The sequence below is a fragment of the Osmerus mordax genome, chromosome 3, assembly GCF_038355195.1.
Source record: "Osmerus mordax isolate fOsmMor3 chromosome 3, fOsmMor3.pri, whole genome shotgun sequence".
NCBI lineage: Eukaryota > Metazoa > Chordata > Actinopteri > Osmeriformes > Osmeridae > Osmerus > Osmerus mordax.
The window spans coordinates 14233955-14258946 of record NC_090052.1 but is presented as its reverse complement, the minus strand read 5'-3'; the positions used below and the strand labels follow the sequence as shown (position 1 = coordinate 14258946).

The window sequence follows — 24992 nt, the reverse complement described above, 5'->3', positions numbered from 1 at the left end:
ACAATTCAGAAATGTCCTGTGTTACTCGCAGAAGAAAATTGTTAAAACAAAAGACCATAATTTTTCTATTGCAGATATTAAATGGGTTAATGTCAGTCACAGTTAACCACTGTACTGTTTATATTGCAAGCTTGTTTGGCTGTAAGCAACTGTGGATTCAGCCTACAAGCTCTGACTGGCCCAACTAAAAGTAGCTCCTTGTCTATCAGGTGGGGATAAAGGTGGATGTATTTCCCTGTCTTAGAGCAAAGTACATGCTGAGACACTGACTACCTTCAGTCTTGAACCATAACATCAGTGATGCTGGCGCACAGCTAAATGTTTTGTCTGGAACATAAGATGAACTGGGACGTCGGGCTTGCCTTTGGGAGAGCAATTTGTTTGCTTGTTAGCTTTAAGATCCTGTTTTATTTAGATACACAAATCTGGCAGTGGCATGAACTCTGAGTGGATGCCTCTGGGAGAAGTGACAGAAGCCAAACGAGACTCTCTCTCCGTCCCAGTTAGCAACACGGCCGTGAACAGTCTGCATTTTTCACGTGAAATATTTACTATATTTCAATATCGTTTTATTTCTTCTCTCTGTTTTGCTGTTGTTTTTCTATTGTTGACATTTCACCCTTAGGTACTTGTTTTTATTGCTCAGCAGCCCACACAGTTGAACTTGACTGACATGTGAGTAGGGTAAATAGATTTTCTGCATGAGGAATGTGTTGTATATTTAGCCTCCCAGTCAAAAGGTCTATAATTGGCAGATTGAATAAACTCCATGGCACTTAAGCGGTTATTCATTTAAACCTCTGATGTCTGTGGACTTCCACAGTTCCAGCTTCATCAGCAGCCTGCAATATTTACTTAGCATTTTCTTTTCTTCTTCTTTTTACTGTCATAATGAAAAACCGAGTCTCTTTTTTTTCTCATAGAGGATAACACGGTTCTCGTTTCCGCTTATGAAGCAGGTGTTTGGTATTATTACTGCCAGTACTTTATGTTCAGGTGAATATTTACGTTCATGTAATAAAAATGTGTTGGCAAATTGGCTGAGAGTTTTATAACAGGACAATACAAACTCTAACCCCACTGTAATATTTTCCTGAGACACACAAACACAAGCATCTCATTAACCTGTACAGTTCATATAAAACATGTTCTGTAAATCATTGATGAGTCGAGCTGTAGCCTAATCCACCGACAATCAGGGTAACAAAGAACAGCTCGTCAGAACGTGGGGCCTCGAGCATCGAACATCATACTGTGTAGTGCAGTGTACGGCACTAAATTGAGTAAACGAAGACGCCCTCTTCCAGCTGTTCGGAGAGCTGCAAGCTGAAAGTATATCGCTTAAAAGCGTTTTCTCAAGCTCTCTTTTCATGCCACTATCGCTCCTTGTATGTGAACGCAGCCAATCTCGTCCCTATGACGCCGGCGAGGCTGGACTCGGTGGAGTTTGATTGTAATATTTAACACACCCACCCAGAAAGCGCACTAGAGTGCCCGACTATCAGACGATGTCAGGAGACAGCCTATAGACGGTACGGGACAAGAAAAAGCTAAAATCTCCACCTGCCAAACAGACCTAGGCTATTCTCTGATTCGACTTGAACGCGAGACAGTCAGTGTCAGTTTCCCTTCAGTCGGCTCGCATCCAGACATATTTCCAGGGGATAGGTGATCACCTGTTATTTTGTGGACTGCCGGGCATTTTTGACACGCAGTAATTTGTTTCTTTCTGAGCATTTATGCTTTGATACTGGACACTGAAACCTCAATTTTGAAGAGCGTCATTGCTTGTATTCTATTCTCTGACTTTTTCAACAAAAAAAGAAAACTGAACAGCACGCACACTTTCATGCTCAGCATTTTAGAACGCAGGTTTTGAGGATGGAACGGTGCTTCTGATATCCTATTTTAAAAACGACTTGTCTATTTCATCTGGGCACTTATACAACGTAATGAAAGACTACTTATTGAACCATTTGCAACGAGGTGGTCTGTCTCTGAAATGAGTCGGCTTCTTCACCTGGCTGAATATGAAGAATTCCAGCTTTTGTAAAAGATCAACGCTCTGTGCGTAAGCACGGAGTTCCTGACATAACACGGATTATGTGCGGAATGATCAGAGAAAATCGTCAAACGAACCGCAAATCGTTTTTATTGCGTATTTCCATTTGACATCACCATAGTCTGTATGTCGTTATTGTGCACCGCTTCTGCGGCTTGAACATAGCTACAGAAAAGTATTTGTATCCTGTACAAAATGATCAAGATGATAATGTTTCGTAAATTTCGAGTGTTGATACTAATGGTCTTTTTGGTGGCTTGCACCATGCACATTATGATAGACTTGTTACCGAAATTGGAGAAGAGGGCTGTAGGACCGGACACCGGGAACGGAGGCTGCCTGTGCGCTCACAATCCTAGCGAGGAGCCGCAGAGCTGGGGGAAGCAACGTGTCAGGTCTGTAGCAGAAGCGGGCTGGCCTAACAAGCACACTCTGCGAATCTTGCAAGATTTTAGCAACGAACCGAGCTCAAATCTCACGTCCCATTCCCTTGAAAAGATTACGGCCACTGGGGAGAGAGCAGAGTCTTTCAAGCGGATGAAACAGTATGCTGGGATCCCGGAAAACGGCAAGCCGCTCATAAGAGATACAAACGGCGGTAGGACCGTCCCCGCTTCCAGTGTCTCGCGACTCTCATCTCTGTTCGACCATCCCTTATACAAGACTGGCCTGCCGCCTCTCACAGACGATGACACCTTGTTCAACGTCAATACTGACATCAGGTTCTATCCGAAAGCAGCGGGGAATCAAGAATGGTAAGCTAATAAGACCATCCACCTAGTCACAGGTGCATTTAACCCTCCTGTTGTGTTCGTTTCACGTTAACTAATACTGTGTTCCCAGTCCAAAATGACCGCCCCATTATAGCTGATTATGAATCCATAATTTACACATGTATTATCAACTAATGTTGTGTTAGATCTTTTTATCAACTTAAGTTCTTGTAAACATCACAAGGTTTGAACTTCTTTTTATTATTAATGATAGGCCTCAATGACCTGAGCTCATACAACTAGTTTTAGAGTAAAAAGATAATTCATGCTAAGATGAAACATGAACATGCACGTGAGGGTCTGGTGTCCATCTGATGAATGGTCATGAACTCAATTTTTTACACTATACATAGTCTACCTGATTCATAAATGACCTGTCATTTTAGAATTGGAACCCCATAGGTGTAGTTAAATAAAACACCCAAAATGTCATGAAATCATCAGCATTTATTTTGTGTGTTCAGATGTGGACAAAGTCATGCAACAATCAAATCTAATTCTAATTAGACCGGAACACAACAGGATAGTTGAGAGGTCTGCACAAGCAAATTAGTTCCATTCTGTAAAGTGGCCTTTGACATCATCTTGCACACTCATGCAATGGTTTCTCACTCAACCTACTCTACATTATTAAATAAAGTTGTAACTATTATTTTTAAATAAAGTTGTAACTATTATTTGTTATTGTCACCATAACAATATTAGCTAAATGGGTTATGCTACATACATAAATAACAGTTTAATATGGCGGATGACTCTTCTGGCTGTGCATTACTTCTAGAAACACTGACAGCTTCAGAGCTGTTCTTCCTCAGCTCCATCATTATTTCCTCCCTTATTTCTTTTGTCTTACATTCTCAGGGGACATCATTAACTGCCAGACAAACCCATTCATCTAGTCAACTGCTCTACTCTGTCTTTCAATCTTTTCTATTGCGGGGTGATTTATTCATCCATGTACAAATTGTACTATGCTCTTTTAATCTCTCTATCTATCTCTCTCTCTCTCACACACACACACACACACACTTTCTCTTTTTTTCTCTCTCTCTCACTCACTCTCACTCTCTTCCTCGCTCTTTCTCTCTCACTGTTTCGCTCTCTGTCTTTCTGTCCCTTTCATTTGAATGTAATGGTCTTATGTAATTCTTTCTTATCGGATATGCTCAGGTTGTTATGGATCGAAATTACCTCAAGTTAAATTCAAAATGTTTGTGTTGTGCAAATTTATGATAGTGTAATGATACTGCAACAGCATTGCACTGATCTGATACTGAGCATCTCACAGCTGTCATGTTGAATGTCCAGAATGCTCTGCCTGAGGTAATAAGAAAAGTAAACAATCAGACAATTATCCCGTAAGGTAGCAGAGATAATGTTGTGTAGATAAGTCTGTTTGAAGAGTTTCTCAGCACACAAACATCAGCACGTTCCTCTATGGGGAATCAAAGCCTACTACCCCACAGTTGCAACCAAGTTTCACGCTCAAACAAGAGGCAGCATGTGGCTCCCTTAGGCTCTCTCTTTTGGAGAGGTCAGAGTCATCTTCCTCCCCTCTTCCCTTCCCTCTCTTTGTCCCCAGGCACGACGAGGGTAACGATGAAGAGGAGGAGTACCCTCCGACGGGAGAGGTGACTGCAGAGTCTTACCCCAACTGGCTCCGCTTCCACATCGGGATCAACCGCTTCGAGCTGTACTCCAGACACAACCCTGTGCTGGATTCTTTGCTGAAGGACCTGGTCTCCCAGAAGATCACCAGTGTGGGTGAGTCTCCCAGGGGAGAGTCTTCACAGTACAGGTGAAGGCTTCAAAGGTAACAGATAAAGTGCTCTGTAAAGTAAATGTGTCTCTATGGTTGTGGAAAATAATCTGTCACGCCTTAGAGCATTTATGATGAGTGCGTTGGTGACACTTTGTTGCTGTTGCCAGCCAAATGGGTCAATTTGGTCGAAAACTTGCCACTACACCGTGAATTACTGCAATGGAGTACATCGTAGTATCTTTGAAAACATCTTCAAATCTTTTTTTGTGTTTGTTTGTTTTTGTGTGTACGCGCATGTGTGTGTGCATGCCCAATATTACACACATACTTACAACAACACGCTTAAAATAAACCTGGTTGTAGCCATTAAAGCTCCCTTCCGCGGTCTCACTGATATTAGTCCCTCAATCACTCGCAGCCCGAACGCAATCGCTCATGCTCGCTAGCGCAGCCTGACGTCGGTGTGTGTATCCCACTGTTCTCCCCCGATCGGCCCATCAATCATGTGTGTGTCCCCGCTTGCTGATGCCCATTAGATGCTGCGTATATTTTCGGAACAATTCGGAACCCCTGCCTGCCGCTCTCCTTCCCCCTTCACACAGACACACACACACAAAATGCACACGCATGCAAAAACACATGCCATTATTGATTAGGGATATTGGAGAAACGGACGTTTAGCATTTTTTTTTAACGTTTGATGCAGAGTCAAATCAAACCCAATCATAGCCTTTCTGTACTTACCTGTCCCTCCCTGAAATTAAGATCTAGGGGTGAGGGGACAAGAGAGATAGAAATGGGGGGAGAGAGACAGAGTGGATGGAATAAAAAACTAGTAAATTGAAGGAGCCAGAAAGAGATAGCGTGTGTGTGTGTGTCTGTGTGTGAGTGTGTAAGTGTAAAAGTGCGTTCGTGCATGTGTGTGTCAGAGAGAGACAGAGGCAGTGGCTTGCTGCTCTGTCTTCAGCATAGCTCATAAATCATACATAGGACACAGCACTCCAGGTGAGAGAAACATGGATTCATCATTACATTACAGACCAAGCTGAGATCCTATAGGATCTACAGAGCCTGGAAGCTTTGTAGGAAAGACCTGAGAGTGAAGGAGTGGCCACTTATTAATTCAGAGGGATGCCTGGATAGAGAGACTGTATCTCTGCTTCTTGCGTCATTGAAACTCATTCATGTGTTCATGCCACTCAGACTCTAGTCTGAGTTAGGCCTAGATTAGATCTAGTTGAATAATGGAGTGTGCTACGTTGAAGTCTTTTTCATCTGGGACTACTGGAAGTTTAGGTATGTATGTGTTGTTTGTGTGTGTGAGCATGTGTTTGTGTGTGTGTGTGTGTGTGTGTGTGTGTGTGTGTGTTTGTTTGGGTGCACCTGGTCCTGCTGTAGATGCTGGATCAAGGCCAGGTTGTTCTGGGTTATACAGCTTAAGACCACCAGCTACAGTAGGTCCCAGGGATAAACCTTTTTTTTAGTTTACATTTAATTTGAAATCAATTTCTCAAGAGCTTTGGTTAGGTCACAGCACAACAATGTCTGAAAACAGCTAGATGTGATTATTAGATATTACTATCAACATGGTCTGATTTCCACATTGCACATCAGATTAAATGATTATTGTTTTCATAAAAAATAACTAACCTTACACTTCTTACCATTTGCATCTGCTCTGTGAGAGACAACGAGGGAGAGAGAGATACAGAGATAGAAATAGATAGAGAGATAGACACAGACACAGATAGATATAGACATGCTGTGCAGAGAAAGAAAGGAAGATACATAAAGCATGAGAGAAATAAAGGGATAGAAAAACAGAGAGAAAAGAGGATATAAAGAAATAGGGAAAAATAGGAAGAAAGATACAGAAACAGTGAAGGAAAGCCGGAGGGAGAGACAGAAAGAGGGAAGGCAGCCGAGGAGTAGTCAGTCAGCCAGTGGGCCTAACCACTGGCGAGTGTTTTTAGTGGGGTTAGGCAGAGCCACAGTGTTGTGTAATATGCTCAAGTTAATGCTCTGTAATAGATGGACAAATCCCCCTGAAAGCCTGTCCATTATGACAGCAACACAAGCCATTCAGACAGGCCTCGCAGGCCCTTTGTCTGACAGAGAGGCATGAGGAAGCCTGAGAGAGTGTCATACGGAGCCAGCTCTGCTCCTTATCTGGCAGAGTGACCGCTGATATCCAGGGAGATAACGTCCCCCTCTCAGTCACTCTCGTACTGGAGGTCGCTCCTTCCCAGTCGGAGGTCATTTGGTGATTGAGAACCAGGGATTTGAACTCCTGCCCCCCGTCCCCCCCCATCCCATCCCGTCCTGTTAGAGTATTTTGACTCTGGAGCGATTCCAGGGCGGATTTGGTTTGAGAAATGGACAGTTTGTTGGTGGTTCTTCGTTCATAGAAAGACAACACACAAACAAACACAGGGTAGATCAATGCCTTTAGACCGCTAACCACCTAATCAACCACAAAGCCACCTGCAGAGAGCAGGTGCATATGGTGCCAGTACTCACTAATCTCTGCATGTAACTGCTGCAATCACATTGTGATCATGCACAAGGACCAGCAAATTGTCCAGCAGATGTAGTGCCTTTTTTTTTTTTGCACTCAAATTTGTCTAAACATTATTGAACAGGTGTGTGTGTGTGCATTTTTGTGTGTGCATTTATTAGCAGATGGGCACTTAAGCAGTGAGTGTGTGCATCCGTCAATGTATGTGTGTATGCGCACAAATGGGATATTACAGCAGTTCAATAACCCTCTCTCCTCCCTGTGCTCTCTCTCTCACTGTCTCTTTCTCTGTCTCTCAGCCATGAAGTCAGGTGGCACCCAGCTGAAGCTCATCATGACATTCCAGAACTACGGACAAGCTCTGTTTAAGCCAATGAAGTAAGTACTGTACTACCTAGCACTGCATGATTAGGCTCTGGAACCTGCACATTCCAGGAATATTGACAGCAACCATCAAAGCTCAAACTCCCCCAAAGTAGCTCATCTGAAGAGACTTTGTTAGTTACTTCCGTAGAAGAGAATTTTGCACTCAGGTTACATTTCACTCTTTAAGACTTCAATGTCTTGTCACCAATCTCGTAAAGCACTCCCAGATAAAGGAAGTCAAGACATAGTTGTTATATATTTTGACAGAGTTTGAAACAAACCGGAATAAATGGCTGACATTATTTCGAGTGCTTTTCTTGCAATCAATTCAGATCCATCGTTTTCAGAGTAGTTGTTATCTTCTCTTTTGGGGGTATGATCAGCCTGGTTTTAATTAACATCAACAGGATTAAGTGTTAATTAAAAAGAGCTCTTCAGGGATTGTTTTTTTCGTACTGGCAAAAGCTCAACACAAAACATAAAAACTGTCCTGCTGAGTTATTTTACGGTGAATTCCCTTTCCATTTAGACACACAGCGCCTGGGTCTAACTGGGCTGTGATCACTAGTAATTGCTTGAGAGCCTGTCTGATTGGCTTTGCTTTATTGGAGACTCCAGGATTTATCAGCATGGTGGATTGAATTCAACAAGGGTGTGCTGAAAATGAAGAATTGGGAGAGAGAGGGGAAAGGAAAGGAGGATAGAGATGAAGAGAGGTGGGGAAGTGTCAATTGTTTTGAGTGTGCTGCAAGTGCAGCATGTGATCGCAGAGTCATTCAATGTTTGGTATATTCAATTAAAGAATGGTTTAAACCAAAATCTCAACATGAGATCCATTGTAAAGTTTTATTACAGACCCACAAATAAGTAGTGGGATAAGGAGCGTGACAATGTTGTAAGGTTTTATATTTAGTCATTTAGCAGACGCTCTTATCCAGAGCGATCATAACCTTATTTTCAATCATAACCTTGGTCCGTCTGGAGACAGCCTTACGGTAAAAGATAACAACAAAAATAATTTGCAACATTGTATTCAGTTGGTGTTTCAGACTTACAAAACCACCGACTCACGAACTCACATCACTAACCTGGTGTTTCAGTGTGTGACTCTCCCAGTTGAGTTCACACGCAGCAAAGGGCTGCCTGAGGAAGGTGCTGTAAGTCAAGGTGCTAACATGCAGAAGAACAGGCTACGGCAGCACAAGGTGCTAACATGCAGTGGAACAGGCTACGGCAGCGCAGGGTGCTAACATGCAGAGGAACATGCTACGGCAGCACAAGGTGCTAACATGCAGAGGAACATGCTACGGCAGCACAAGGTGATAACATGCAGAAGAACAGGCTACGGCAGCGCAGGGTGCTAACATGCAGAGGAACAGGCTACGGCAGCGCAGGGTGCTAACATGCAGAGGAACAGGCCCAGTCAGTCTGCTGGCATCAGTCAGATGCTCCAGCGAAGCGTGGAGGATGAAGGGAGATTCCCCAGGCTGAACCTCCTTAGGCTACCGCCGCTCTTTGGGACTGGAAGGCTATTATCAGGCCCCCAAATACGAAGGCGACTTCTGTATACTGAGAGCTGTACAAGTAAAAATAAAAAGCCCAGCAAACAACGCTGCAACAGATAGTCATAGTAGATTTCAACGATGATCGTTGTTGCGCAGATGATAATAGGTTGCCTTCTAATAATACGTCTGACATTCTAGGAGAGTCTTTCATGCAGTGCTGTTTTGAGGTTTAAATGTGTCATCTAATGACACATTTAATTAAACTCCACGCAAGAAACTGAAACTGCATTGCAGTAGAGCTCTCTCTGAATAGGAGCGTAGAAAGTCGTAGATCATTACGTCAAGTCACTCTCTGGGTCGTCCATCTTCCTTAGAAACCAATTATATCATGTATTTGCTTTTGATGTTGTGGTGCACTCTGGGTAGTGTAGTTCACAGTGTTTCTTGCTGATGTTTGTCCTCACCTGTCCTGTTGTGCATTAGCAATCTGCATCAAAGGGGGCTTTGATGTTGTGGTTCCTTTGAGCCCAATGCAAATGTTTCCACAGGGTACAAGCAAGATACCAGAAACAGACTCCATGACTGTGTGAAGGAAACAAAGATGTTATGTATATAACGTAGTTTATGGAGATGTCCTCCACAGCAGTCCTGATTAGTTAAGGAAGCTAGCTGAGCCTTCAGCGTAGATGCTCTCTGACATTCTTCTCCTATTTCATCTTGCCATAGAGCCCTGACTAGGAGATGAGGAGAGGGGGAGTGTGTGTTTGTGTGTGTGCTCGGGAGGGGGGGGGGGGGGGGGGGGGTAGAGAAGGGCTCTGTCACCATGGGGAGAGAGCCTAAGCAGGCCTGGAGGGCTTCTCAATCGAGAGCGTCATCATCCTACAGAGAGTCTGTACTGCCCAGCTCTGGTAGAGAGCATGGGGAGAACACAGAGAAGATGATGCAGAGAAGCCAGACCATGTGGAGGATAGAAAGAGAGGGAGAGATGGGAGGAGCGGTCAGAGAGGAGTGGGTGAGGGGGCAGGAGGCAAGGAGGCAAGGAAGCAGTTGGCAGTGCTGCCTGTCTGGGAGTTGGCACCGCCAGCTGGGTACTGGGCTCTATCGCTGCAGAGCAGAGACACACCATGCCAGGGACATCCACCCTGGGTGCTGGTCTGCCATGCTGCCTCCCTGCCCCAAGCCTGGCACCCATCCTGGGCCCCCCTTTCCATGCCAGGGCCGGAGCCCAGGATCTGGGCATGGCGTGGAGCGCTGTAATGTCCATGTCATGCTAATTGGATTTGTCAATCGCGAGACAAGCAATGCTCACCCAGAGAAATGCGATGACAAATTTAGTTTCTCTTCAAACTCTAGATGACAAACCACAGTTTTCCCTTAGTTCCCCTCGTTGCTCGTCGCTTTTACTCCCTTCAAGTTTGACGATGGCAGTTTGGCTCTGGTTCAAAATGTTTGACATCTGCATTGAAATCGTGAGGCTCTTTGATTCCAAAGGCCTAGAAACGTCCCTTGTTCTGTCCCTGGGGCCGTGAACACACAGGCTACACTCCATGTACAGTTACACGTATGCATGCGGGGTCAATGCCACATATCTAGGGCGTGCGTCCACGGTATGTACAGAACGTGTGTGTGTGCGTACTGTGTGTGTTTTTGTTTGTGTTTATCTGACCCACATGAGCTCCATCGGTTGTGACAGGATGCTGGGGCTTGTACTCTGAGGCAGACTAAAGCAGATAGCTGTGTGGAATCCTAGCTGCTGTACAGCACAGCAAACATCTTTGTTTTCATCATCCCAGAGGTGTGACCAGAAGGCAGAACGTGGACTGATGTCTACTAACCAAATGTATCGCAACTTCCCCAAAAGTTTGATTGTAACTGCATGCTGGTTATGTAACTGTGTGCCGGGTGTCAGTGCCATAAGCTGCAGGAGATGCTAAAACAGCAATGCTGTTGTAGCCTAGCTCTAACACACATGACTTTGGACTGGACCGCCGTAGACTTAGCATGTAGGTCAGACTGCTCCTCTTGTACATCTGAGTCCAACCTTGGGGAGAACCCTGGAATCACAGCTGAAGAACATTGTAGTTCTTCACTCAGCCTACTAGTTCGGTTGGTTTCCCGGAGAGCTTTATTGACTCTCACATACTCACATACTGATGCTGTCAGGGGTGATCTCCACAAGCCCCAGGAGAGGGAGCGGATCACTGCTTCACCGCCTTTGGCCTTTTTAGATCGAGATTTAAAGCTGATCATATTCTCTCCCAAGCTGCTCTCAAGCTACTCAGGTAAAACGTAGAGATGAGTTCTCTTTTCATGGATCAAAGCCATGGCGTACACACAAACCCATACACACACACGCAGAGAGGCACAGGCACTTACACACACATGCACACACACTACAATTCATTCCTCAGTGTTTGTACCACAGCTGAACAAAAACCTTTTTCCACGCCATCTCTCTTCTCCTTTTGTGGTCAGGAAGCCTCAGCATTAAATAATGGGTGTTGAAACTCAACAAGGTTTGCTTTTCCTTCTTTGTGGCAGTCACAAGAGATGAATGTTTTTTTTTCAAGGAGCCTTGGAGGAGTGTAAGAAGGCCATTAGCTTTCATGAGTTGAAGGCCCTGCTGAGTGACGTTTCTTATGTCCGATTATACCAGTGTGTGTGTGTGTGTGCGTGTGTGTGTGTGTGCGTGTGCGTACACACGTGTCTTATGCGATGAGACCGACCTGTCAGAGCGGATGGAGCCTGTTACCAGGGACAGCTGTCGGCACAGCTGCCGCTAACGCACACACTCACACACAGACACACACTCGTACACAGACTCACACAGACTCACACACACCCTCACACACACACACGCTGCAGGGGTTACAGAGTTTGTGCACCCTCCATCACCCACACTTGCTGAATGCAGTTCTCAGGGAGCAGCAGGCAGCCCAGTACTAATCTCAGAACCTGATGACTGTGAGTCCGGAACTTCCTATTGGAAGCAGGCGGCACACAATCTAATCAAATTTGGTATAAGGGACACAGTCAGAGATGGTGGCAAGTGTGGGCCGAGAGAAGGACCACAGATACTGGTGGTGACACTAAGTGGATAATCTATTATGGGGTCTGTGATGGGCCATAACAAACTGTGGCCCATATGTCAGGGAACGGCAGGTGTCACCTTGACTCACACTCAATGAGAGAAAGGGAGTTGGACAGAGAAGGGGGTAGGTGGCAGGAGAGTGAAATAGAGAGAGAGAGAGAGAGAGAGAGAGAGAGAGAGAGGAAGGGAAGGAAAACAAGGGTGAGAAGGGTGAGATGATGAAGGAACGGCAGGGGGGTGAAGTAATGGAAGACAGAGAGAGAGAGAGAGAGAGAGAGAGAGAGAGAGAGAGAGAGAGAGAGAGAGAGAGAGAGAGAGAGAGAGAGAGAGAGAGAGTTTAACTGTTCAATAAAGCCAGTGGGAAGAATGAATGGTAAATGGTCTGTTTTGGTTTGGCCTGGATCTTGTTATGCTGTTTCTAGTTTCCTGGATTGTGTATTAAGATCGCTCTTCCATGAGATGTGTGAGCTTGACGTGGCAAAATGCAGAGGATGCTGTTTAAATCCCTACACAGACACACACACACAGACATACTGTACACACACACCATCTCCATGGCACTGGTCCCATGTAATGCTTTGAAGACATCTGTTCCCCAGCTCAGCCTGTAGCCAGAGCGGCCCTGCTCCAGGACTCTGCCGTCTCTCAGGAAATACTTTTTTAATGTCACCCTTAAGCTGATTTGATGATGTAAACGTGGGTTGCTCTTCCTAAATGACCCCCCCCCCCCGCCCCCGCCCACCCTTTTTTCTCTTTTCATCCCTCCCATTCTTCCTCCTCCTTCCGTTTTTTATCCTCAGTTTGACTGTGTAGAAGAGTGCAGTCAAAACACAGGAGGATAACAACCGCTACATGCTCCCCCAGGCACTCTGGCTGGAGGACAAAGGCTTATACCCCCCCCCCCTCTCTCTGTGTCTTAATGTCTCTCTCTTTCTCTCTCACTGTCTCTCTCTCTCTGTCTCTCTCTCTCTCTCTCTGTCTGTCCCTCTTACACAGAGATACATTTCTTGTGTGTTTTCGAGAGACAGTCAAAAAATGGGAAACTCCAACGAGAGAGAAGGGAGGGAGAGAGATAGAGGAGAGCAAGGGATGGAGAGGGAGGAAGTGTGTTTCAGTATAGTGATGAGTAAAGACTGAGCTCTAGGCCCGGGGGAGATCCCAGTGGAGGTGATTACTGGTGCATTAAAGCAGACAGCACAAGGACGTTCAACACTGAGTCATTAGAGCAAAGTTCCCTAGCTAGCTCTGCCTCAAAGTCAGCAAAACGCCCTAATGTTGCACAGTCCTAGCTAACACACCATCCTTAATTTGCTTGAATAGGTTATTTGTTGTTCCATAGTTACCTTATCATGGGGTCTTGAAGATAGTCTAAAAAGTGTTTGATACTATTTGAATTGCAGGTGGAAATTTTCCAGCAAATGCATGTTTATTTTTATACTGTTTCGTGGTGCTTCACACTTCAGTGTGCTTACTTCGGGGGAGTTGTGTATGTGTGTGTGTGGGAAGGGGACAACGGTTCTGCGTTCAATCCTTTCCATCTGTGTTTCTGACACATTTCAGTTTCATTTGTCAAGGCTCAAGAGGATGTAGATAAGAATAGGTGTCCTGTCATCTGTGTTCTCTCTCACACCTATCTCTCCCTCTCTCCGGATCGCTCTGTCAATCCCACCTCTCTCTCTCTGTCTCTCTCTGGATCACTCTGCCAATCCCACCTCTCTCCCACATTCTTCTTTGATTTTTGTTCTCTGTTGCTCCCTCTCTCTCTCCTGTCTGCCAGCGCTGTCTTCTGTGTGACAGTTTATCCTCGACTCGGGAGGTGGGCATACAGAAGCTCCTATACCTGGCACTCAACATGTGCCCGTGTCTTCTCCTACTCCAACAGTACTTTTTTTCGTTGACATGCACAGACACAGACACACAGTGTCTTTTTATAGTCAGGCCAGGCAAAGACAAGAGAGCCTGATGCCACACACACAGACACACACGTTGTCTCTTACACACATTTTAAGGCACAAACACTGACACACACACACTTATGATGCCTCTCAGACAGGCCTTATGAATGTTTTACTAGGTCAGCTCTGGCGGTGAGCGTCTTCTTTGGGTCTGCATTTCCCAGAATGCCTCTTGTTGGTCTTGTTTATTCGATTCGCCGCGGTGCCGCTGATCCTAAGCTGGCCTCTCGCCTGTTACACAAATGCCTCCACGTTCAATATTTTTAGAACCCTCTTTTTTTGGTCCTTTGACAAGTGTTTATCTGCACCACCGATGCACTCCTTATGCGCTTTCCTTAAGAGTCTCACTGTGATTACAACCTGGTGGTCTGGACTCATGCGAGGGCTGGGGATTGGGAGGAGGGCATTTAGTGTAACAACATGCAGCGTACAGCATGCCGTGGTATTCTTTCTCCTGTTTCCTTTCACACACACCAGCAAACATGTTCAGAGGCTGAGGCACCGGCTTTAAACAGCAGTACCTAGGGGATCAATTAGAGCATTAGATCTTTTTCTTTTTTCTGGAGGGTAAACTACCCTTCATTTAAGGATGACCCATGTTCCATCTCATGATGGATGGAACATTCCAGTTACAGTAGCTTTCTGTATTCACTGCCATTGAGCAGCATAGTATTTCCACCATAATCCGTTTTTGCCATTATGCCTGAATGGTATGGTATGCCTACCGCAAGACTGAAATGGGAAATTCTTCCACCTCGTCTTGAGATGTGTGACAGGCCCAGTGAGTCTGGAACTGTGGAGAAGCCTGTGTTCTTCTCTCCAAAGTGGAGGGTTTAAACCAGACATTCCTCCAAGTTTTCTCCTTGTTTCTAAAAGAAGGACTGGATCCAAGCCTAAAATTTGGGTAAGCCATGGTGTCTGAATACAGTAGACAAACTAGCACAGGTGGCGAAGGATAAAACCTTCTGGGCCTAGCTACTCTGTGTTTATCTGAGAAGGATAAAACCTTCTGGGCCTAGCTACTCTGTGTTTATCTGAGGAGGATTTCAAAGCATAATTGCCATCTTAATTGGTTTGGTGAATCTGATATCTATGATTAAGACTAGCCATTTTAGCAATTTGTCATGCCTAGGTGGAAAGGAAGTTAGTGCGTGCAAGTTCAATCTCACTAATGGGACTGGCATTTTCTAAATTCCTGTCTGTCTGTTACTGTGTAATCTCTCTAATTGTTTTGGCTGCACATTTTCATTTTAACTGGGGCGAGAATTTTTTTCGAAAGAGAACAATGCAGAGTTGTAGTTCCTTCTGTCTAAATCCCTCTAGCAGGTGGTACAGGATCAATAGGGAGCACTCTTCCTCAAATTGCTTTTCTCTACATACAGGCAGGTAGATTTATATCCCCAAACCAACACTGGAGACTTGATGAATGAAACAAATATTTGCTTTCTGTGACACAGAGAGCATCGTGGTTGTGTAACATGGGTCCTTATTGTGACAAAACAAAGGTTAATAGGTTTCTTTGTGACCAGCCTTCACTTCTCCAAGCTGCCTGATAGACAAGATGGCGATTAGACGATGTGTGACTCTCATGTCCCCCAAACAGAGAACAGCAGAGGGACAAGAATGGCAGCATTGTCAGCCAATTAAACCGGACCCTGGGTCTCTCTCCCCGGGCTTTGTAGGAGGCAGGATGTAAGAGGGGTTCTGCTGAGAAGGTCTGGTATCAGGGGGCCTGAGAGGCGGGAACCTGATCTGGGAGTTTGTATGGGTCAACCCCCACCTCCCTACCTGGGACAGAGGAGCGTCTGTGTCGACATGTGGAGACTCTCTACCTGTATTTCATTCTCTTTACCTCCGTCTCTCTCTTTTTCTCTCTGTACCTATTTCTCTCTCACTACCTATCTTTCTATCTCTCTGTCCACCTCCTTTTCTCTCACTTTCTTTCTACCTCTCTTTCTCTCTCTACCTATCTCCCTCTCTCTTTATCTCTACGTCTGTCAACCTCCCTCTTTGTTTATATCTCTTTCTCTGTCAATATCTAGGCTGGTCCTTGGTCCTTGGGTGAATTGTCCACAGTGTCTTGGTGTCCTTGGTGTAATGGGTAAAGGGTTTGGGTGTTGGTGAATTGATGCGTATGGGCGTCTGTATGTCATGTTGAAGAGAAGGGCCGACTGGATCAGAGAACCTTGATGGGTGTCATGGGTAGAGGTGGGTCACTGTAACAGAACCACAATGCATCACACTGTAATTGTGTTATGGGATGATGCATTGCTAGTGGTATTGATTCCATTACCACATCAATACTAGCTGTGTGTGTGTGGGGGTGTGTGTATGTGTGTGTTTGTGTGTGTGTGTGTGTGTGTGTATGCGTGTGTGTGTGTGTGTGTGTGTGTGTGTATGTGTGTGTGTGTGTGTGTGTGTGTGTGTGTGTGTGTGTGTGTAAGTAATGACTGCAAATACTGTAAAATACTAGATAATGCAGAAACATTATTTGTTCAGGTATAGTAAACATTAGGGCCTAAAACTGTTGGTGAAACCAGATTGTTTACGAATCTCAAATCCCCTTTTTCCCACATGCGTTCTAGAACCAACTTTGTTTTTGAGCTAAATCCAGCGCTTCAAGTGTTGGATGAATCCAGGGCAGTTCTAACAGAAGGACATATATGGCCCTCCAGATGTTTTTGAAAAGGCTTCACCACTTCCACACCCACCATCACCCACTCCCTGACCACAATGCCATCCTGAACCCGGCACTTACCACTGAAAGATGTGTTCTATTTAAGACCCTCCACAATAAAAACATAACAAGGATGTTGACGGATCTAAATCGAAAACTGCCACTTTGGGAAAAACACGAACGTGAACACCAGACCACGATCAGAGACCTCAACCGCACCTGACGTTTCTAGAAAGATTGTTTTATTTCCCCCTGCTTTATCCCTTTAACCGGCTTGGAGTTTGGGATCATTTCTCTGTGGCTGGTTCTGTGAAATCTAGCCTGAGTGCTGTGAACCAGCAATGTTGAGAGCAACTGACAGATTGCAAATAGAGTTGCTGGCTTTGCTCAACACATCATAAAAGGGTGCAATAAATGAAGGAGAGAAGAGAGAGCATGTAACTGCTGTAGTCCAAGATATGGTGGTTGGACAGGTACAACAGTGTGTGCTAATAAACACATTCATTAAGAGGCTAAATAAAAGACGGCGCCATTAAATCAACTGCAATTCTGTCATCGTTCAGGCACTGCTGGTAAATGGCATTTTAATGAGACTCACGTTGGATTAATTAGGAGAAAATGGCTAGCGCTACCGAACCTGCCAAGCACTCAGCGCTTGTTGTTGAAACCATTTAGAGACTAAAATAACCGCTCGCCCAGTCTCCTTCTCGCCACCACCATGCCTGTGTGTGTGTGTTTGTGAGGTTGTTGTTTGCCTGTTTTTGTGGCACGTCCAGGTTTTCTAAGTAGACACAGATGGAGGCAGAGCTGCCACCCGGCAGCCATGTTTTATTTGAGGAAAGAGAGAGAGGAGAAAGAGGAGGAGAGGGAGGGTGGAAGTGCTCCTTGCTTAGCCCTTGTTGACTGAGCCGGGGACACTGAAGCTGCCAGGATCCAACTGACCTGCTCAGCTACCATACACACACCGGGTCAGGCTGAACTGTCTGCAAGAAAAAACAAAACTGGAAAAAAAACTATAGTGGGGAATAAAGAAAGAATCTCTGTACAAATAATTGAAAAAAGAGAGTGAAAGAGAGAGAAAGACAAATATTAGACAGTGGGGACTAGTAGATCGTCAAGCTCTTATCATTAGGTCAATTCAATCTAATTCATTTGTATGACACATGTCCAGATCTGCATCCCTCCCAGATGGATAATAATTAACGTCCAAATGCTTAGTCACGACCCAATTAACTGCCACATACAAAGAGCTAATGCTCCTAGGATTCCATTTGGGTAAGGAAAATATTACAAGCCTGGAATTATCATATTTGCACTCATTTATAACTGTGGTTAAGAAAGCACTTCAGCTATAATTGAATCCATTCTTAAATGATCTTTACCAAAGGAATGGGGTTGAGAAGGCCTTTTAGAGAACCCCTCACAGAGAAATGTTGATGGCTTTCCAGCTCTGGAACTTATTGGATTCTGTCTGGAATCACTCACAACCCCATTCTATTTCTAAGCTGGAACTCTCCTATTCACCTGCCAATTTCCACTGAAGAACCTGCTTTGGATTTTCCCCAAAGAATGAGAACATGATACTGGATTAGAAACCACATTTGTTTTCCCTGGTTGGAGATTTCAGTAGCCCTTGCGACCCCATATTATTTGTATTGTAGGACATTTTAAATTTATGACTACAAGTATTGCACACTTCCCCACAAGGAGACCGGCCTGAGGACAGAATAATTGGAAAAACAGTCATGGGTCCTCACCTTAAGTGGGAGTCTTGAAACACATATGCTCTCACACCGTATATTCACAGCTGTGCACTACGACTGCCTAGTACTGCATATAATTTTTTATCCATATCCTCCCAGCACACCTTTTTAACAATGGCTCTCGATGTGAGTTGAGAGAGAGACAGGGACAGAAATGCCTGACGCATGGTTTAATGTGTTTTCTCATCTACCAACAATCCTCTGCGTCTGAGAAACTCTGATGGAGAAACCTTTAACTAGCTCCTCAGTTCAGTGACACACCTTCACATGGGCTTTTTCTCATCGACTCCATCTGGCATGTTGTGCTGAATGTGTGAGCCCAGCATCCGGGCTTGTGTACTCAGCAGCAGATTCTGGTGAGAACCCATTGATTTTATGTGCGGGGTTAGACACAGACACACACAGGGAAAGTGCTTAAGATCCCTATCACAGCTGAGAGGCTGAAAGCCATCCAGCTTGTCCTCATTACCACAGTGATAGTCCTTGTGCTTTCTCTGTGATCCTTTGTTGCTCTTGTAAGCCCAGTGTCATGGTAGATGACATCTCTTAGTATACCCGTTCAGACTCCATTAATGCCAAATCTGGATGTTGAGCTGTTTGAGGTGAAAGGGGGAGCCCCCCCCCCCCCCGCACCTCCCCCTTTTTCCTCTCCCGCCTTCCTCTCTCTCCTCCATTTTCTCGTCTGCACGTCCTTCCTAAAGACATGAAGGAATGAAGCAACTGGCCAGGCTGGATGAATTCCTCACTGTGTACAGTGTGTTTGTCCTTTCCTATACGTCCAGTATGCTGAAGGAAGAACTCGGCAGCCTGGTTACATTTCTACATCCCTCCTGCATTCTCATACAGTGGTGTGCTTCTAGTACCCCAAAGGTAGACCTAGAACGTATTATCTACAGATTACACCAAAGATGCTATAGACTCCATGTAGATAAGCATACAGTGTACAGGCACATCCTGTACTTTGTATAAATAGACACATTTCAACCTCTATATTGAAGTCTTCAGTATAGACACTGAACCTTGTGTATGTGGTTACCTAAACACTAGTGTTCGTTGCCCTGTGCATGTCCTCATCTGTATGTACTTTTCCTTCACATTGTTCATCATCCCTCAACAAAGCCATCATGAAATGTGAATCCTTAAAATTATCTTGAAAGAAGACTTATGCAGTTTGTTCTATTGCTAGCAGGATAGAATAATCCAAACTAATCCAGTGTCGGTAAACACAGCAAAGCGCCTCTCGCGTAGAACACTTGTCATTGTTGTGGTTTTCCTCTGGTTTTTTAGGATGCTGGAGACAGGGTGGCTGAGCGAGTGGGTGAGGAGAGCGAGAGAGACATTAGGCAAAGGCCTACTGAAGCCTAGATAATCCCCCTTGATAGGAAAAAGTATGAAATAAAAACATTGGCAATTTTGGCTGCAGGGTTCCACCTCTAACTCAGGGGTTGTCTTAATCCAAATACCCAACCTCCAAAGGCTATCCAACCAACCTGGATTCAACCCAGTGCTGACCTCTTGGCTCCATGTACATCTGTTCTAACACAGGGTTTTATTCCCCTTTGTGGTATTCTCCTATGGAAATGGCATCAGGCTTGTTTTCAAAGATTATCTGCGCCACTGATGAGAATTCATCTCCGTGTCATTGCTTATTCAGTGACGCCTCGCCTTATTTTTCCTGTCTCAACTGCCACACGAGCTCCGCCGTGAGAAGAAAGGGCAGAATTCACTCCTAATGCCCTCTAAGAAATCCTATTCTAAAATGGGGGATTATGGATTATGTAAAGAGTGGCGGTGGATGTACACGGTTCATCGTTTCCACTGAGGGAGGCTGAGTGGTGTCCTGGGGTATTGTTTTCACTCTGAGAAGTCTCTCAAAAACACTGGCAAAGAAACAGAGCCATACGATATGACTGTGCCAATGCACTGGAACTAGAACTGATCCTGGTCATGGCGGGTTCAGTGTGATTTATAAAAAACGTTATTGTCCTTTTCATGGGGACATACAGTACTTGTATGCAGTATGTATTCATTTGATAATTTCTTAAGAAATACTCAACATAAGACATCATACATTTAGTGAAAGTTAAATTGAAACCACGACATTAAATATACTGCTATATTTGCTTAGGCTTTGTTAATGGCAAATACATCAACATTTGTAATCAGATTGGAACAGATGATCAGATTAGATTATCCTTTCTAGCTCACTGCAGGAGAGGGAAATGGAATTGTAATTATGCTGAGCTTTAATTAAGTCCACATTCACACACTCTACTTTTGCCAATGGTTTTTCATGGATTTAGTCAAATCTCTGTAAAAAAAAAAAAAATATATATATATATATATATATATATATATATAAATGGAACAATAAAAGACTCTCAAATTGGACATTTCATTATTTTGGGACACATTACTTTGTACAATTTAAATCCTTTCTCCTCCCTAATGATATTTCTTAATAATTTTGTGACTTGTTTTAAAAAACAGACCCTAAAATGGCCACATATAACTGTGTATACTGTAACCAGACACCATAGTAGTCACAAATTGTGCTTATCTCCACTGTGTATTCATGTTAGTAATGTGCTAGCCTTGGATGCAGTATGTTACACATTCCACCTGCACCAGTGACACCAGAGATTCCACTAAGATGATTTTGTAGTGATTCCAAATGATCCCTAAAGCCTACAATATTTCTAGAGCTTTGAGTTGCATCCTCAAAGTGATTTCAGGTCTTTTACGGAAAGCCGTCGTTAAAGGCGCTCTCTGTGGACAGTTAAGCCCTGGGGATATAAACTGAATATGCTGTGCCGGTCAATTAAGGACAAAAAAGAGAAAAGAGCCAAACCGGTCTGGAAATGTCTTCTGGCTCACACAATATATATATGGAGCAAATTAGAGCACATACTTTGTTTTTCTATTGGTCAGTTACAATTACATGTGAGCAATTCACAGCTTGAAATCACCTCATCTCAGAAAGATGGTTAAGATAAATGTCCCCAATAGTAGCTGACACATTGTAGCTCTTGTTGAATTGTGGCACAGGCTTTGTTGATGCATCCAGACCCCTGCAGGGTAAATGCATGCACTGAGAGTGATTATCCAGCAGGGTGGGGATGTCCCATATGTCCATGCCTGATCCACCCTCCAGGGGCTATGGAGATGGTTCGTTGGGGTGGAGGGGGTTGGGGGTCAATGAGTCTGGTCTTGGTCTGGTTGGGTCCTTTCACCTGGGGGGGGGGGAATATAGACAGCAGTCACTGATAGTGGTCCAGCTCATGCCTTGGCCCCACACATGCACAACACGTCATACCCTTCTCTCTGTTTTACCTCACTGTGGTCTTCTGTGTGCAAACTGGGCCAGGGGAGATTGGGGGGAGCAAAGGACTGACGAAAAGGAGAAGGAAGGAGAGAAAAAAAAGGTTACGAGCGGCCCTGGGAGGAGCGCCGTGTTGATGACGGTGTTGGAGACGAGTGTTGACGGCGCAGGGAGAGCAGGAGAATCAATGTTCAGTAATCCTCTGCAGTCACAGACCCCAGGGCGGCACTAATTAAAAAACACAATGACCTCCGATTCTCTTCACTCAGGAATGCAATTACCACAGCAACATGTACCACTTGTAATTATGGCAGGGTATTGTGGTGTGGGGGAGGACTCCTTGTCGAGCTGTAGAAACCAAATACACTAAATAGTGGGATTAAAATGAGGGTGTCAGTTGTCAGTGTAGCATGGACTGAATTGAAAACAAGCATCTAAGTGTTTAATTTGAAAAATAAATCATATGAATAGTGTGGTGGGTAGTACATCTCTGTGTGTGTAAGTGTCAGACGACCACTGTACAGGCGAACATCTCCGAAAATGTATTCACCACCCTCATCTCATCAGCATCTATTACTGAAACATGAAAGAAACTCTTACCTCTGGGATCATTTCTCATCTACTCCAATTCAACCTGTTCTATCCAGAACAGGGTACAATTGCAGTGTTGCAGTCCCTGACATGTAAATAGCTCTGTTGTCCATCAGGCAGCATCTCATTCAGAGCATTGCAACTATCCATGAGTTGTGTAACATTGATTTGAAATTCAATCCAGCCTATAACAAGCTGAGCTTGGTGGATCCATAGATTTACGTTGATACGGATGATAAAGGGATCGGAAAGGGTGTTATCTAGGCGAGAGAGGAAAAAGGATGACGAGATGTGGAAAGACTGCAAAGAAGACTTATCAGACAGACACATGCATGGGTGCTTGTGTGAATTCATTTTTTACCTAGATTCCGTATTGGATGCAATTCACTGAAATAGTGTTTACTTGGGACTGACATACATACATGCCTTCACTGACACAAAAGGATGGCTTATGCAATGTCCCTTTCCACCATTTCTATCTTCTTCACTTTAAAGGGATATTCTGTGTTTTACCAGGTTTTGGTGAGAACATTCGGCACATATGTGAATAGATAAATTTACTTTGTGTTTGGTCCTACCTTCCCCACCGGAACCCTCATGTGCTTGTTAAGCAGTTGATCATCTTAATATTCCCCTTATCGCAATATAGACTATAGAGCCTCTTTCAAAATGAGAAATAGTTTAAAAAAAGATTCATGATATATTTGGGTGAAATTTGTCTGTAAGCAACATAATCCTTTTTTCATGCTGCCACGTCATAGCAGAGTGGTTATTAAATAAATCTAAGCAGGGATGGGATGGAAGGAGAAAAATTAAATGTGCAGCACAATATCAAGCTAGATTTGGTGAAGCAAAGCAGGTTGGGACCCTCAAAGCAGAGCAGAAGTGTATAATATTCTTACCATAGATTTATTTAAGCCTCTCTTCCACTTTTAGCTGTCAAGCTACTACTAGGATGTGCTAGCATGTGGTTGACTTCTCAGTCCTTCCAGTTCTGTCTGTCTCTCTCCATACTGGTACATGGGAAGATGGTACTTTGGCTATTTTCTCCTGCTTGGCTGAGTAGGGGGGGAACTCTTTATGGCCTTGTTGACTGACATTTCAGAACCAAGCTCTAACAAAAATGTGTGTGTGTACTTCTGGGCATGCTTTTGCGTGCATATTGTTACTCATGTGTCAGTATGTCGATACGTATTCCTATGTGTTTGCACTTGTGTGTGTCGTTTGTTACATGCGCTTTTGTGGGAACAATCAGGTTGAAGCTTCATTATATGATCATATGATATGTCTCTGTCAGTCACCAGACAGACTTGCCTCTTAGCTGCTCTCCCCTCTGCCTCCTCCTCTTTCCCTCCTCTTCTCCTCCCTCGCATCTTAGACTCGTCTCCCCCTGTTTTTGTCTGCATGTGATCCTAGACAAACACAGGCCCAGACAAAGATACCTGGCAGAGAGGGCCTGAAGTCAGCTGTGGATTATGCATAGCTGATGGATCTCACTCTCCCTACTGTGTGTGTGTGTGTGTCTGTGTGTCTGTGTGTCTGTGCGTGTTTGTGTGTGTGCAGCCTGCTGGCAAAAACAGTAGCATAGAGATGTCATTACAAGGTCACACAGTGCAGTGTGGGAGAGCCAAGGTCGTTCTGCACAGGGCTTATCTGCTGGGGGGTCTTGTTTGTTTGTGTGTGTGTATGTGTGTGTGTGTGTGTGTGTGTTTGTGGCCGGCCAGCCTTTGTGTCATTTCAAAGGTCACTGTAGTTGTTGAATAAGCTTTGTAGATTGTAGCTACAGTGTATTTAATAATAAACTCAGCAGTGCACTCAATACATACAGTAGGTGATGGAAGAAGGCTGCTTATAGTCATATGCTAACCAGCTGGCAAAGCAACCACATGTGGTAAGGAGATTTGACCAATAACTCACGAGGAGCAAGGCCTGTTGAGCAGGTGTGATTGTACTCTAAAAGAGAGAAAGGTAATGTTAGAATGTATTTTGCAGTGAGTTATGCGAGAGTCAGAATTATTCCACATTTTGAAATCATGTTCACACATGCGTCCCACAGCATGTACAGTCTATATATTCATATCTGCATAAATATAATTTTTTTACTGTAAACTACATGACTCACAGGCTGCTAGCATTCATTACTGTACTTTCCTTGGTCTCTCTCTTTTTATGTCTCCTCTTTCGCCTCCTACCTTTACCTCTCTCTCCTCCTCTCCCTCTCTCATCCTTTCCCTCTCTCCCTCTCTGTCTCCCTCCCTCTCCTCAGTTCCCCCCTCTCTCTTCCCTCCCTTCTCTCTCTCTAGCTATCTCTCCATTTATCAATCCCTCTCTCTCTCCTCTCCCTCTCCCCCTCTCCCCCTCTCTTTCTCTCTCTCCCCTCCCCCCCTCTCTCTCCTCCTCTGTCTGTTGTAGATCTCCTCTAGTATAGGGAGGTTCCAAGGACAGCTTGTCTTGTTGTCACATAGAGAAGCTTCAACATTCTGTTGGTAGGCTTTTAAACCTTCCACCCACACACACATACCTTGTGTAGTGTGGACTTTTCAAACACACATAAAAAAGATTTTTGACTGCATAGTTCGTGCCTGTCCTTCTTGAATTGTCAAAGCT

The 24992-nt window shown here is 44.4% G+C and overlaps 1 protein-coding gene across 1 annotated transcript in view; it reads left to right on the top strand.

Annotated features, from left to right (window-relative positions):
* The first annotated feature begins 2257 nt into the window (after positions 1 to 2257).
* Positions 2258 to 24992, top strand: part of fam20ca (FAM20C golgi associated secretory pathway kinase a) — a 34615-nt gene continuing 11880 nt past the window's right edge. Inside the window, exons 1-3 of the mRNA XM_067233761.1 lie at positions 2258 to 2817; positions 4418 to 4599; positions 7415 to 7493. Coding sequence (XP_067089862.1) covers positions 2258 to 2817; positions 4418 to 4599; positions 7415 to 7493 — 821 coding nt within the window. The remainder of the gene's footprint in view (positions 2818 to 4417; positions 4600 to 7414; positions 7494 to 24992) is intronic.